Raw genomic sequence first — 15242 nt, forward strand, 5'->3', positions numbered from 1 at the left:
GAAAAGTCTGACTGACTTTCTCTGGTGTCAATGTATTAAAGGGTTCCCGTGTCTCATGAAAATACAATGTTGCAATTAGCAATTTTATGACAGAAAACAAAGTCATCATAAGCTGCTGCTTCTACTACGTTGTACAAAATAACATGGGTTTTTTTTCAAGTTTCATTGCTCATACAGAAGGCCTCTAAAAATCTACTTCCTAAAACAGGAAACGGAGTAATGTGCCATTGTACACTTTAGGCAAGGAGATATTGCTGCATTATTTAAAACACCACCATTTACTACAACAGCAGTTCTTAATATATCCCACAGTGTGATTCAATTCGTATTGTTGGGACATCCTGTCTAGCCATGGCTATGGCCATTGTAATTCCGTCTTTGACCTTGCCCATGCCCTGTAGTAGACATGACCTCAGATTGCCAACCTATGGATTACAACATGAAAAAAATCTTTTGAATAATGATTCCTAGGAAAGGAGTTGAAAAAAAAAATATTTGTGCCAGTAGTCCTTAATTCAGCTCCACAGCTGATGCATGGAGACCTCACTTGCCGTGGGTGATCCCAGTACGGTCAATGTGTATTACTTTGCAGGCTCAGAGCTGGAACAAGACATCCTGGCTTGCAAGACAAGTTCCCCATCTCTGGGTCTCTCACTGGCAGCATTTTGGGATATGCCACCCTCTGGTTTCCTCTCTTGGGCTCCTTCCAGCCATTGTACATGAAATCTCCCCTTTTGGACGGCAGCATCAAGAGCAAGGACTGCCAATGTGCATTTCTATTGGTACCTCTCCAAGAAATGGTATGTGGGGCAAGTTTTCTCCTTTTCTGACTCTTAAATGCTTTGGGTCAGTGTCTTTATTCATACATGCCCACTTGCCACTTTGTCAAGGACAACCTGTGGTAGAAAGTGGAATGATCCAAGCCTCTGTGGCCCTATATATTGCACTGAGATTTTAGTTGTGAGGCTCAGTATTGGGATATTTAGGATGAAAAATCTATGAGAGAGTGCAAACCGGAGCATTAAAACTCAGCATTGCCTAGCCCAGGGTGTGCAAAACCAGTGCCTCCTGGATGGTGGTGGTTAGTGCTTTTTGGGTTTGGGTCCAGACTCAGCTGGCAGGCTAGCACAGGTGTGGCAATAAAGGACTAATGACTTTGTTCCTTCAGGTGGCTACAATTCACAATGTGACATCACAATTAAAATAAGGAAACCTCTTTTACTGTCCACTGGTGTCCTAGAAGGAGCACAGAAACAAGGTATGCTGGGCTGCTTGTTGTATTTCTAAGGTTTGTTGTCCTTAGGTCACTAAGCTTTGTAAGATACCAGTACAAAGATGGTTAGCAGTTCTACCTACTTCTTACTTTCTGATTTTTTGAAAAAAGGAATTTTCCAGAAGTGGGGGGGTGGAAAAAAAAGGAAATTCACATGAATTTTTGTTTCCATTAAATATTCATGTGTCAAGACTATAGACTTGAAACTCAGATTATTAAACAAGTGACTTCAATGATTTCAGCAATGCTGAGTATCCCAGCATCTTGTCCAAGATTCTTGTTTGGGATTCCCCAGGCACTTCTGCACTGAGTTCAGTGGGGTTTTTGGGAGAAGTTTTAGTGCCTATACAAAGCAAATGCTGTCTTTGGTGTTAGTCTATAAATATCTAATGTGAGCAAGCAACTCTTTATTTTCCTCTGTGCTTAATACAGGCATTCTCCACCCTCAGGCAACTGAATTTACATGCTTTTGTTGTCATATGTGTAATGTGCAATACATATTTTCTTTTTATTAATCAGACCTGCCATCAGAAAAGAGATAAAGGGAGTCTGAAAGCACAACCAGGATAGATACTGTCATTTTGTAATCTTTTGTGCACAGGTGGAGATACCTGTTTCCACTAGAATAGGTGGCAATATTCTGCTGCTTGCAGAAATCTTACAAATGAAAATCAGGCAAAGGAGTTACTGGCTATCCACGGGGTAATTCTCCTCTGGAAGTGTGCAGTCAATTCCCATTTAGGCTAATTACACTTAAGGAGCCCTTTCCTATAACTAATGAACAATAGGCATAACCTGTTATTACATAACCATAGGCATGCACATTAATACACTGTCGAATTGCACTACCCTGTTAAAATGCTTCCTCTACAAAATTCACTGGAGATTTTTAGAGACATTTGCTGTAATTACCGCTAGCATGGTTTCTAATTCATTTAATTTTCGTTTCTACCTAAACTGAGCATATAAGTGTGTTTTAAGAGATTGAATAAATAAATTTTTAATTATAAAATGATGCTCTATCATACATTATTAATAATAACCAACAATGTGTAATACATGTTTAGGTATGAATCTATTAGGAAGATGAACTAATATATATCAGTCCTAAAATAATGTCCTAATTTGTCCTGTGTTTATGAATGGGGAAATCCATGTTTAAAGCAATTACAGATTTATAAAAGCTTTGGATTGACAGTGGGTAAAGCATCGAGCACACTTGGCACTTAGGAACTCTGTTGTTGTCTGTGGCAAAGGAGAAGACCCTTTTTTGCCCTTTATTGGTTTCAGCAGTTTGTGAAATCATACAACCAGAATGGTACAGATATACAGACCTCCAGGGCGGGAGCAGCATGATGCACATAGTCCTGGTTGGCAAACACTCTTTCAAAAAAAAAAAAAAAAAATCTCCTTTGTACTCTGTCAGTTCACTTTCAGGCAGTTTTGAGGAATTTTGTCACTTATTTTCCTATTAGCGATAGCAGACTTCAGAAATCTCCATGGCAAGTTCCAGGCATTCACCAGTCTCGTGGCAGGACTCAAAAAGGCTGCAATCAATGTCACAGTCACAGTTGCAGTCATTGTTGGCGTGGTCTTCGTTGGAGGTCTGGTAGTATCTATTGGATGGACAACAGGTATCTGTCAGCCAATGTTCACAGGTATCAGGCAGCATTATAAGAAAGTCCCAAAATTGGCAGAATAAGCAGGCCAGGATAAGTGTTGCGCATTCATCTAAGAAAAAGGAAAAGCAGCAAGACATAAGAAAAAGGGTGTGCATGAATACCCAGTTTCAGGCTAGTGTGACTACGCAGAAATGAGATGCAAGACTGCACACAAGGTAGGCTAAAAATACATTGATGATAACTACTTCCATAAAGTCAAATGAAAGGATTTATTTTCTATGTTGTTTGTTCTGGGAAAACAACAGCGGCATGAAAATAATTGGAATGAAAATATTCTGCAGCAGTGAAGCTCAGAGGAACAAGTACTCTGAACCAACTTTATGGTTGGACTCGATGATCTTAATGGCCTTTTCCAATCTAAATGATTCTATGATTCTGTACTCCTAAAGTGTTTGGGCTATAAATTTCAGCACAGGCGTGAACGTCGCACAGCAGGGATGCTCTGCTGGGGGGTTTGCAGCCTTGCAGGAGTTTGGAACTGCTGCTGCTTTGTGATGCCACATGTGCTACCTGGCCAACGCACGCGACACTGGAGTTTATTTTCTTTTTCACAAGAGTTTGCAATTAAAGATAAAAATCATCAGACTGCTCCTTCTATTTCTAGGAAGGAAAAAAAATCAACAAAAAAAAAATCCCAAAAAACTTTCAGGGGCATTTTTTGCCTGCATACAAAGACTTCAGAACTGAATCCTTCTTATTTAAATGATTCCTTTCTGGGCTGTAAGTCTGTTATGGTCTGAATCAGTCCTTGCTGGAGGTCAGTGTGCAAACACCCAAAGCTTTTGTGGAGAGTGGATCAGGCCCTCAGACTCTGCAGGTCTAGTTCTTGGTTTTCTATGTGGTCAGTCTGGATGCATGGGATGGTGCGTTCCTGGCTCATGATATGGCGTCAGGATAAGGACTGAGATGATCTTATGAAGAAGACCAAATGCACACACACACGGGGGGAAAAAAGCGTACAGATTCATCATCTGCTTATAGTGTGGTTTCTGTAAGTAGTCTGTTTCAGTAAAAATGTTTAATGACAGCTAGATTGCCTAACCAAAGACAGGGGGGGAAAGCAAGTCTGGAGAACAGCATTTACAGAGGGCAGCGTGCTGATCTATTCTCAGCCCAGGGTCCTTCCACTTCCCCGCTGAAACGAGTTTGTCACCTTTTCTTTCGCAGACTTGTTAATTTTTGAAAGGAGATAAAAGTTTGGAAAATAGTATCAGCTAGGATGTGTGTCTGGAGCCAGTGAATATTCCTGAAAACTTGGTCACCGTGACAAAAACTTTGTGTTATATTTGTTCCCCTCAAAAATCAACTCATTACCTCCCCACCGTTCAAACTACAGCATCTGGGGAGGCTGCCTCCCAGTGCAGCAGGGCTCGGAGCAGGTGTGAGATTCTGACTGTGTGAATCCAGTTGGAGCGCAAAGACCCAGACCTTTCAATTTTTTTTTTCCCTCCTTGTTTTTGGAAAGGAAAAATGCTTTCAACAATATGAATGCCTTTTCATTGGTTCTTTCAGGAAAGCATATGGTTATAACCACATTTCTTGCCCTAGGATGACTAACTGTGAACTCATTCAACTGCATTGGTTCTGTTGTGGCATTTTCTATCTCACGTAACATAAAGTTCACTGCCAGGAAGTTTCCAGAATTATGCTCTTTTTTTTTTCTTTTTAAGAAAGCTTTCTTGATGAAAAACAAAATTGAAAAATCATTCCAGCTTCTTTATAAAAAAAAAAAAAGGCAGTTAAACCAAGAATAAATAGCATGTGATTGAACTTCTTTCTAAGTAGCATATCATCACCAATGTTATCAATTTTAATACTTATTTAAATATGTCAAGATCTATTTAAGTTCAGACAAGCACAACTAACTTCTAAGTCAGTTCTGTCGAATAAGAATGACTAGATTTTGGTGATACCTAGTAAATTCATGCTTATATTTTTTTCTAATTAAATGAACTGAAATAATTATAAAATTGAAACATTTTATAAGGTGACACCGCTGCATTTAATTGTATGAAATTTACAGTGTAGAAAATGTAATCATTTTATCCAGTAGTCCATGGTGTAATTAAGACTATTCTTTTTAGATATCTTATGTTTATGAAATTTCCTTCCTATACATAGATGTGAGAGATGAAATTAAAAATTATATATCAATTAAGGATCTTCCAATTTTTTTTTCTCTCTAAACATCTGTTTTCTAATAACAGTTTTTTTCCTGAACGTGTTAACCATAATGGTGCTTATGTAATCTTGAGAGAATAGATATGATTCTAAGGGCTTCATCCAGGAAAGAGAGCACACAAAAAGCACAAGATTTTAATAATAAAGTAATGTTTCAGCACAGAGTCTGTGATGTGCAGTAAAGATGCTTTTAAATTCCCATCAGAGCACACACCATGAACTGTGATAATGGATGTAACACATTTCGAAAAATCTGCATGTGTGAGGCTTTTTTGTCCTGTTTTAAGTGGGGTAATGTATATAAATAATAGATATTAGCAATTAAACATCCATTCCTATGCATTCATTTATATATTTGAAAATAAATTAGCCACAAACTGCATAAAAGAAGATGCAATCTCCTGTTTTCTCTTCTGTTTTCCCTGCTGTTTGCGAAACGGCATTACTGCATTTATCTCAGTGAGAACCACAACCTCAGCTCTCATTCTCTACGTTAGTGGATTAATTACCACAAAAGAAGAACTTCTAATAGTTTTTCTAGCCTGCCTCATCTCTAAATTTTCCTGCTTTTGTTTGGTGGCTGTCCCCTCACCCTCTGCTCAAGCAGATGATGTTCTGAACAAACCTGGTCCAAAGCTCGCAGACGCCACGATGGTCACCCCTGGTGAGACCCATGAGCTTTGGATCTGCCTCTCTCTGAGCACAGGGAACAAAATAACTGCCAATTTCCTCAGCTATCACTTTGCCTTCAGAGGTTCTCCATGCACCAGCGAACAGGATTTGGCCTTGTGTGTGTGGAATAAGCAGCAACTTGTCAGAGTAGAGTGAGCAGAGTACGCAGTGACAACCACAAATCTGGCTTCCTTTGGTTTTCTTGGCTTCCATCCAGCCCTTAACATTATTAATTGAGCACAGATTGGTTTTTTTATTAATTTCCTTCACTTTTAGCTTTTTTAAGGAGTATGAAATCTGTTATTTGCATCACATGGTACACACCTGTGAGCCAGTAATGGTTGAGGGGCCTGATCAGATAGTCAGCAAACTCAGAAAACAGTGAGTGTCTGGACCAGAGGATGAGTCCCCAAAATGAAATAAATATTTCAGATCCTTCATTGAAATTAAATGCATTCTAACAGATGTATCGGAGGCATCCGTTTTATTACAGGATCAGTGATAAAATGGAGATCGTAATGGCTCCTGGAGAGCATTGTGGTTTATTGTGTTGATCTGTATTTAGAAGTTCTTAATTCAGGGATTGGTAATATGATACATGTGATAATCCCAATTTTGTTGGATATAGCACACTAATCCATTATTGCAAAAGGCACACATAAGAAACTTCAAAAATGCTTCACAGAAGCACTTTTTTTCATATCCATCAGAATAACCAGAAATAGCTGGTTCTCGGCATACTTCCACTAAAATCAGAGGTGTTATATTATTTAGATTAGCAGCAGTCATGCCCCTTGGTCTATAATAAGTGTTCACAACCCATTCTATTCATTAACTCTTGGTTATACTATTGCCTTGGAAACCCTTACAGAAAATAATGCAGGTATCCGGCTCTTTTACTTGTGCTTTTATGCAATAAAAAGGATCAGCTCCTTTTCTGAAAAGGTAAGACAGCTCTGATTAATAGTCCCAGTGCAAGTTATGTTTTAGCAGTGTTCATTTGCAAAAATGCACTGAACTATTGGGCTTCTGCTGCAATTTTGGTTTACAACTACTTTTCATAGCACTTTGTTTTCAAATGTGATTTTTCGAAACGCAGAGCATGCTGAACTAACCAAAATCCTATCCACATATATCCACCTGGCCCGGTCATCAAAGACAGTTTTCTGCAGAAGCATGGCAGAGTATGAAGAGAGCTCCTCATCCTGCCCCACATGAGTTTTGCAGTGTAGGCAGTAGAGGGAGCGTTTGGTGGTGGGTCAGCAGAACGGCAGCGTTGGATGTAACGGTCCATAGAAGAACTGCACATACAAAACCGTAGAAGTAATGTGCAGACCAACAAACACAGCATCTATTCAGCAACCACAGCAGCTGCTGCAATACCAAAGGCAAAAAGCAACAACCTCTGCTACCGGGGAGAAGTGGGTCTGTGTGAGAAACTCTGTTTATCTGATACCGACACTAGTACCTCTGTGCAAACACTCATTACAAAAGTAGAAATGCCCTGTTGCACCATAGGCTCTAAGCTCCTCTTCTATGACTTCAATATCAGAGACAATTTAAGATTGTCTTCTACAGATTCTCATCTATCACAAAAATGTCTGCAGGGCAACTTAATGCTGCTTTTGGCTATGTTCTTGAACCTCCTGTTCAGTATGCAAGCATTTATTTCAAGTTAGATACACATAGTGCTTGTGCAATGGGCATTATTTAGAAATCAGCTTAAATGTGATCCGTTTTATAAAACATACCGTCACTGTCTCTCTGATGTACTGATGCATCATCTTCAATGTAAGTGAATTCTCTGCATTTCTCCAGGGAAGCAATGGATGATGTGCTCGCATCTGACAATTTCTTCTCATTTTTGGTACCCTTTGATGAAGCGTCTGTGATGCTGAATTCTGTGACAGAACTCATAACAATACTTTTCATAGGCTTTTCATCTGTATGTTTTTCATTTGTAAGCTGGTTATCTGGTGGGATTAGGAAAAAAAAGACTTGTTTGTGATACTAAGACAAAGATCTGAAAGAATAACATATGCAGAATTTCCCAGCCTACAGTTGTTTACTGCCAAGGCCTAACCCTACTTACCTAATGATTTCAGTCTCTTTATGCAAGTAAAGTTTATTCATAGTATAAGTATTTGTGAACTTGCATTCTAAGGTTTTCCCTTAGACCCAGTGGACTTAGAGACTAAGTGATAATTCACTTCCACTGGGTGGGATCAGGTTAGGAGAGAGAACTATTGCCTCAGTCAACACCTATTTCGAGTGTGATATCCTAACTTCAATTTGTGATATAAAAGAAGGCAAAACAATTATCTTCTTAATTTTCAATGGCAGCTCTGTTTCCCTAAATTTACAGTCAACAATGTGTGTGTAGGTGGCACCTAGATGCAGATGTGCCAGCTCGCCATGGCTCATAATCTTGTAGCAAAGAAAGCCAGATGGTCTCTGTTTAACATCCAGATTCATTATTTCATAACTTCATCCACACTTGTGTTGTTGGCCTGGAAGTCAACTAGAAGATGGGATACTTCACATGCTGTCAGCGTGCCAGAGAGGCAGCTCAAAAACCAGAGGGAGAGCTTAATTTTAAGCCCCAACTAGAGGAAAGGTTAAGAAGAGTTCTGAGCTCAATTTATTCTTGAAGAACTTCTCAGGCACAGATAAACATGGGTTGATATATAGTTTCACTTACTCTCTGACGTGATCAAGAGGCCAAGAAACACAGTCATTCTCTCTATGGCTGGGATGATAAAACCTCATCAATTCTTATCTACAGCTGATTAACTCCTGCACCTCACATCAAGCACAGCCTCACTTTTTATCTTACTTAAATCTTGTGTTATGCTTGCTCTTGAGCTATATACAGATAATCAATCTTTACAAACACCTCAGTTTTGCAAACATTACTTTCTGAGAGGAACAGTAAGTGCTCTAAAGCAGCTGGTCTGCGCTTTGCTGCAAGGAGCCAGAAGAGAAACCCTGCATATCTCTTATTTTTCAGGTACTTTTGACCTCTGACATATATTAAAGAAAAGCCAAGAAAAGGTTGATAGACAGTGAAACCTTGATGAGACTGCAGTTGTGTTCCATAGTATCCTTGCAGCCAAAAGGAGGAAATGTGGATAGGGTGGGTGGATTGCAAGGCAGGTGAAAAACTGGGACCATTGGGCTCGAAGGGGAGGGAAGCAAGGATTTGAGGTCTAACTGGTATCTGGAGCAAGCCCAGTGAAGGCCACCAAGATGGTGAAGGGTCTGGAGCTCCTAAAGTATGAGGAGATGGTGAAGGAGCTAGGCTTGGTTGACCTGGAGAAGAGAAGGCAAAAAACAGTGCTAGATGCTGTTTTCCACTTCATAACCAGAGTAATGGAGAAGCCAGACCCCAACTCATGCCAGTAGTGCACAGAGGTGAAAGGACAAGAGGCCACTGTCACAGGCTACAGCTAGGGCAATTGAGACTTCATATGGGACAAATTCTTCATCATGGGAGGTGTAAAGCACTGGGGCAGCCCCCAGTGAGGCTGGGGAAGTGTGGAGAGCTAAGCTGGCCATGGACCTCAGCAACCTGCTTTTACTGTAGTGTTAGCCCTGGTCTGAGGTAGAGGCCAGATGAGGTGGCTTCTAGAAGTCCCTTCCAAGCTTAATTTTTCTATGATTTCTATGATTCTGTTTACTTACAGAATGAGTGAGCAATTCGTTTAAGTTTTTACTCATAGTCGTAATTCATGTCATTTTAGATCATCTTCATGTGGGGAAACATGCAGAAGCAGAAAAGGCAGGTAGAGGTTAGCAGAGTAAGACCCTGGGAGAGGAAAAAAAGAAATACTAAGCTACTATTTTCATTTTAACTTCAAATCACTGTTTTAAAAATGTGTGTTGTCAGATGTTTTGGCTTGATTTTGAGCTTGTAATAATGACAAAGTCTACTATGAAGGAAATGTGGATTTTCCCTGTCCCAGAGAGTTTACAGGTTGGCCTTAGGCAGGGAGCAACCAGTGGGGTAGAGAGAAGTGGAGGAAAGGAGACAGTAAGCAGTGGCACAGAAAGGAGTCTCAGAAACCTATAACTGTCAGGTTTTGTGAGTGTTATGAAGAAGGAAAGCCACAGGCGAGACTTGGGAAGGGCAGGGGAGGTGGTGGCTCCTCCGGTTGTGAACCAGCAGTGCAAAGCACAGTGGTGCTCGCCTGCAGGTTGTATACTTGGTAGTAGGAAACCAGCATAATGGGGAAAGCACGTCTGCTTTTGCCCACCTGTGATAATTTGTTGATGGTTTTCCCCCCAGAGTAAGTAAATATAGTTTTGTTTAGTTTAGTTTTCCCCTCTCTGACTTCTTGGCCAGCCTCTTGAGTCCAAAATGTGAAAATTCATGCATTTTGGATGTACTTACATGTACAGTAACCACTGTTTTCCAGTGTTTATAAATCAGTGATATATCACAATTTTTCCTGCACTTTCATTCAATTACATATCGTCCCCAGGAACAGTTGTGCTATGTGGAGTAGCAGAGCTCTGGAGGAAGCAATCTCCTGCTTATGCATTGGATTTTTTGGATAATAATTGATTTGAGAGTCCAAATGACTCATGCCCCACCTATTATTCAGGTGCCAATCTCACAAATGGATCTTGTTTGTCCAGGCTGAGAGCTACACACAGGCTGAGTAGTTGAATACACACGGATCAGATTGAAAGGCCTAGGCAAGAATGACAATTGCTATCATTCTCCACTTTCAAAATTGGCCCAAAAATGTAAACCGGATATATTTTAAATCGCAATATATCTGTTGAGTTCCCCATTTCCACAACAATACGATGGCCCACAGAATGCATTTAAGCATTCAACAAATGAGACTGAAAAAAAATTAGACAGAAGTAATCAGTAAATGCCAGACTAACATTTACTGTATCCACCAACTTCTACTATTCATGCTTAGAGTCAATTTTTGTTCTTGAAGTGCTGTTGAAGAGAAATCAAAACCAGAAATAGAAAGGCATAGACATAACCTGAATTTTTCAATACAGCACCATCAAACAAAAGGGTAACAAAAGCTGTCATTCAAGGACTCTTCTGTTTGTTAAAGCATACTACATCTTTGAAAATACAGTACATTTTAGTGTCAGACTCTTAGTTTGAAAAGCTCCCTTTAAGTAATGTTATACTTGTTTTGTACAGCTAGATCAAGTCTTCATGCAATCACCGTAACAAGCAACTTGCTATGACAAGTGAGATCCTTGCTTCCAGAAAACAGTGTGATAGAGGCTAAAGCAGTGTACAATTATAGGTCTTCATTTCATTTTTATGCAATTACCTTCAGTTCAGCTGTGAGTCCATCTACATTACGTCTTTTATCAATTTAATGTTTGCACAAAGTGTCTAAAGAAATAAAGATTATGCTAGGCCAGCATAAAAAAAATGGTTAGCACTTTTTTTTTCTTTTATAGTTAGTTGCTGCATGGAACAGTAGTAGGTTGAGAGACTGGAACAAATAAGCGGAGCCAAATAGGCTTTAAAAATACATTATGTACAACTGATATTATTTATGATTACTGTTAAATGAGAATTTTAAAATAATTTAAATTACAATTAGAGATGGGCAGAGGGTCAAACTTTGTGACTGTCTTTTAAAAGCCTGTGTTCAGTTTCAGATATCCACAAATGTTTGTGTTTTTAACATGTAGAAATCATCCACTGAAGTGAATTAAAAGACATATAATAATGAAGAAAGCTCAGGCTATTCAGTGGTAGGCAGAGGCAGCTAGAGGTAAATCCCCACAAAGTACCACTTTTAAATAGTATCTTGAAGTAGCAACTTTCTTCCATAATTGGGGAAGCTGGGGCTTGCCATGACTGTTGCAGTAGAAGACTGGGATTGTTCACCCATGTTTGTATTAAAGACAGAGATAGTCTCAATACTCAAATGAAATTTCTTTCTTTTTTTTTTTTTTTTTTTTTTTAAATTGGGTGATTCAGGCGGCTGACTACAGTGTCTAAATTCATGAAAGCACAAAGTAAATCACTTACTTTCCACTGATGCCAGCCCCAGATCCTCCTGGTTAACAGCGAGGAGCAGTGATACCAAGACTGGCATTTACAGTAGGTCCCCTGACCCCTACTTGTCTTCATTGGCTCAGGCACAAACCAGGGTCTTGCAGCCCCAGAGAATAGAATAGAATCATAAAATGGTTTGGGTTGGAAGGGACCTTAAAGTTCCAACCCCCCTGCCATGGACAGGGACACCTTCCACTACACCAGGTTGCTCAAAGCCCCATCCAACCTGGCCTTGAGCACTTCCAGGGATGGGGCATCCACAGCTTCTCTGGGCAACCTGTTCCAGTGCCTCACCACCCTCAGAGGGAAGAATTTCTTCCTTATAGCTAATCTAAATCTATCCACTTTCAGTTTAAACCCATTACCCCTTGTCCTGTCACTACACACTCTTGTAAAAAAAAAAAAAAAAAAAAATAACCTCTCCAGCTTTCTTGTAGGCCCCCTTCAGGTACTGGAAGGCTGCTATAAGGTCTCCCCAGAGCCTTCTCTTCTCCAGGATGAACAACCCCAACTCTCTCAGCCTGTCTTATACAGGAGAGGTGCTCCAGTCCTCCGATCATCTTTGTGGCCCTCCTCTGGACTTGTTCCAACAGGTCCATGACCTTCTGATGTTGGAGGCCCCAGAGCTGAATGCAGGACTCCAGATGGGGTCTCACAAGAGCAGAGTAGAGGTGGAGAATTATCTCCCTCGACCTGCTGGTCACACTTCTTTTGATGCAGCCTAAGATACAGTTGGCTTTCTGGGCTTCAAGCACACATTGCCGGGTCATCGACCAACACCCTCAAGTCCTTCTCCTCAGGGCTGCTCTCAATCCATTCTCTGCCCAGGCTGTATTTGTGCTTGGGATTGCCCTGCCCCATGTGCAGGACGTTGCACTTGGCCTTGTTGAACTTCACGAGGTTTGCATGGGCCCACCTCTCAAGCCTGTCAAGGTCCCTCTGGATGGCATCCCTTCTCTCCAGCATGTTGACTGCACCACACAGCTTGGTGTCATGGGCAAACCTGCTGAGAGTGCACTCAATCCCACTGTCCGTGTTACCGACAAAGATGTTAAACAGTGCTGGTCCTAATACTGACTCCTGAGGAGAGCCACTCATCACTGGTCTCTACTTGGACATCGAGCTGTTGATCACAACTCTTTGAGTGCCACCATCCAGCCAATTCCTTATCCAATTGAGTGGTCCATCCATCAAATCCATGTCTCCCCAATTTAGAGACAAGGGTGTTGTGCAGAACAGTGTCAAATGTTTTGCACAAGTCCAGGTGGATGACATGAGTTGCTCTTCCTTATCCACCAATGCTGCAATCCTGTTGTAGAAGGCCACCAAATTTGTTCAGGCACAATTTGCCCTTAGTGAAGCCATGTTGGTTGTCACCAATCACCTCCTTATTTTCCATGTGCCTTAGCATAGCCTCCAGGATCATCTGCTCCATGATCCTGCCAGGCACAGAGGTGAGACTGACTGGCCTGTAGTTCCCTGGGTCTTCCTTTTTTCCCTTTGTAAAAATGGGGGTTAAGTTTCCCCTTTTCCAGTCAGTGGGAACTTCACCAGACTGCCACAGCTTCTCAAGTATGATGGGTAGTGGCTTAGAAACTTCATCTGCCAGTTCCCTCAGGACCTGTGGATGCATTTCATCAGGTCCCATGGACTTATGCACCTTCAGGTTCCTTAGATGGTCTCGAACCTGATCTTCTCCTACAGTGGGGAGGTTCTTCATTCTCCCAGTCCCTGCCTTTGCCTTCTGCGACTTGGGCTGTGTGGCTTGAGCGCTTGCCAGTGAAGACTCAGGCAAAAAAGTCATTGAGTGTCTCAGCCTTCTCCATATCCCAGGTAACCAGGTCTCCCGTTTCCTTCCAGAGAGGGCTCACATTTTCCCTGGTCTTCCTTTTATCACCAATGTACCTACAGAAGCTTTTCTTGTTGCCCTTGACGTCCCTGGCCAGATTTAGTTCTATCAGGGCTTTAGCTTTCCTAAACTGATCCCTGGCTGCTCGGACACTTTCTCTGTATTCCTCCCAGGCTACCTGCCCTTGCTTCCGCGCTCTGTAGGCTTCCTTTTTGTGTTTGAGTTTGTCCAGGAGCTCCTTGTTCATCCATGCAGGTCTCCTGGTGTTTTTGCTTGACTTCCTCTTTGTTCGGATGCTCCTATCTGTCTACAGAGGGCCTCATTCGCTCGGTGTTCCTGGTCAGGTGGCCTGTAGCAGACCCCCACTATAATGTCACCTGTCCCTGCCCTCCCTTTAATCCTGACCCATAAGATCTCGGTCGGTTCCTCATCCATCCCCAGGTAGAGCTCCATGCACTCCAGCTGGTCATTGATATAGAGGGCAAGAACCCCTCCTCATCTCCCCTGCCTGTCCTTCCTAAAGAGCCTGTATGCTTCCATTCCAATGCTCCAGTCATAAGAGCCATCCCACCGCATCTCCGTGACGCCAATAAGATCATAGCCCTGCAGATGCGTGCACGTCTCTAACTCCTCTTGCTTGTTCCCCATGCTGCGTGCGCTTGCATAGAGGCATTTAAGTTGGGTCCCTGATGAAGCTGACTTACTGGCTGGAGTGGCTGGAATTCCTTTGTGCTGCTCTTCAGGTGCTCTCCTGCTGACCTGTGATCCTTCTCCATGCTCTGGGCATCTGTTGCTGGCACTGGCATCAAACTGGTAGGAGTGGGATGGATTGAGGTTCCCCTGCCCTGGCAACTGTAAAGCTCTGGGAGTTTTCTAGCAGTCTTTTGAAATTAGCTTTAACACAGTGTCATATAAGGGCTCTAAGTCTCTTTTTGGCAGGGGACAGGAGGATGAGGTGCTCTGTTCTGCTGGACAGGGACTGCAGCAATATGGATAATGCTGCAGAGCTGTCTGGAGCAACTGGTTAGGGGCTATCACCCTATGTAGGGCTCATACACATCTTACAAGCAAAGCACAAGGGAGCCTGTGGCTCTACTTGCCAGTGGCATTTGTCCCCAGTCCATCCTTGCAGTGGTCCTTGGCCTCACACCCCTGTGGCAAGGAGTCCCAAAGGTTAATGGTGAACTGTGTGGAAAACTGTAGCAGTTTATTCATGTAACTTTTTAATTTCACCGTGAGGCATCTTCGTATATTAGTGCAGCAAAAGAACCAAAGGAACGCCTGGCTGATCTCCCTGCCATTCGTTATCCCACGCACCGCTGTCGCTACCTGTCTATTTAATATATCACATGCTCATCACTGGAAGAGCTGTGTGCCATGTCCATTCAGTCCTCAGATGAAGCAGGCAGAGCTACATCAGACCTGATGGATGATAACTTGTAAGTATAAAGGCTTGAACTGAACTCACTTGGTTTGAAAAGACTCATAGTAAAATGAAACCCAAACCCCAGGTTTTGATGGCCAGGTTTCAAA

General features: G+C 41.8%; 1 protein-coding gene across 1 annotated transcript in view; it reads right to left on the reverse strand.

Annotated features, from left to right (window-relative positions):
• Window positions 1-2744: 2744 nt before the first annotated feature.
• Window positions 2745-15242, reverse strand: part of MDFIC2 (MyoD family inhibitor domain containing 2) — a gene marked incomplete at both ends in the record, with an annotated part of 49192 nt that continues 36694 nt past the window's right edge. The window contains 2 exons of the mRNA XM_082322767.1: window positions 2745-3004; window positions 7560-7781. Of these exons, the coding sequence (XP_082178893.1) occupies window positions 2745-3004; window positions 7560-7781 (482 nt within the window). The remainder of the gene's footprint in view (window positions 3005-7559; window positions 7782-15242) is intronic.

This window comes from Platalea leucorodia (genome assembly GCF_965183815.1).
Source record: "Platalea leucorodia genome assembly, chromosome: 9".
In the NCBI taxonomy this organism is placed as follows: domain Eukaryota; kingdom Metazoa; phylum Chordata; class Aves; order Pelecaniformes; family Threskiornithidae; genus Platalea; species Platalea leucorodia.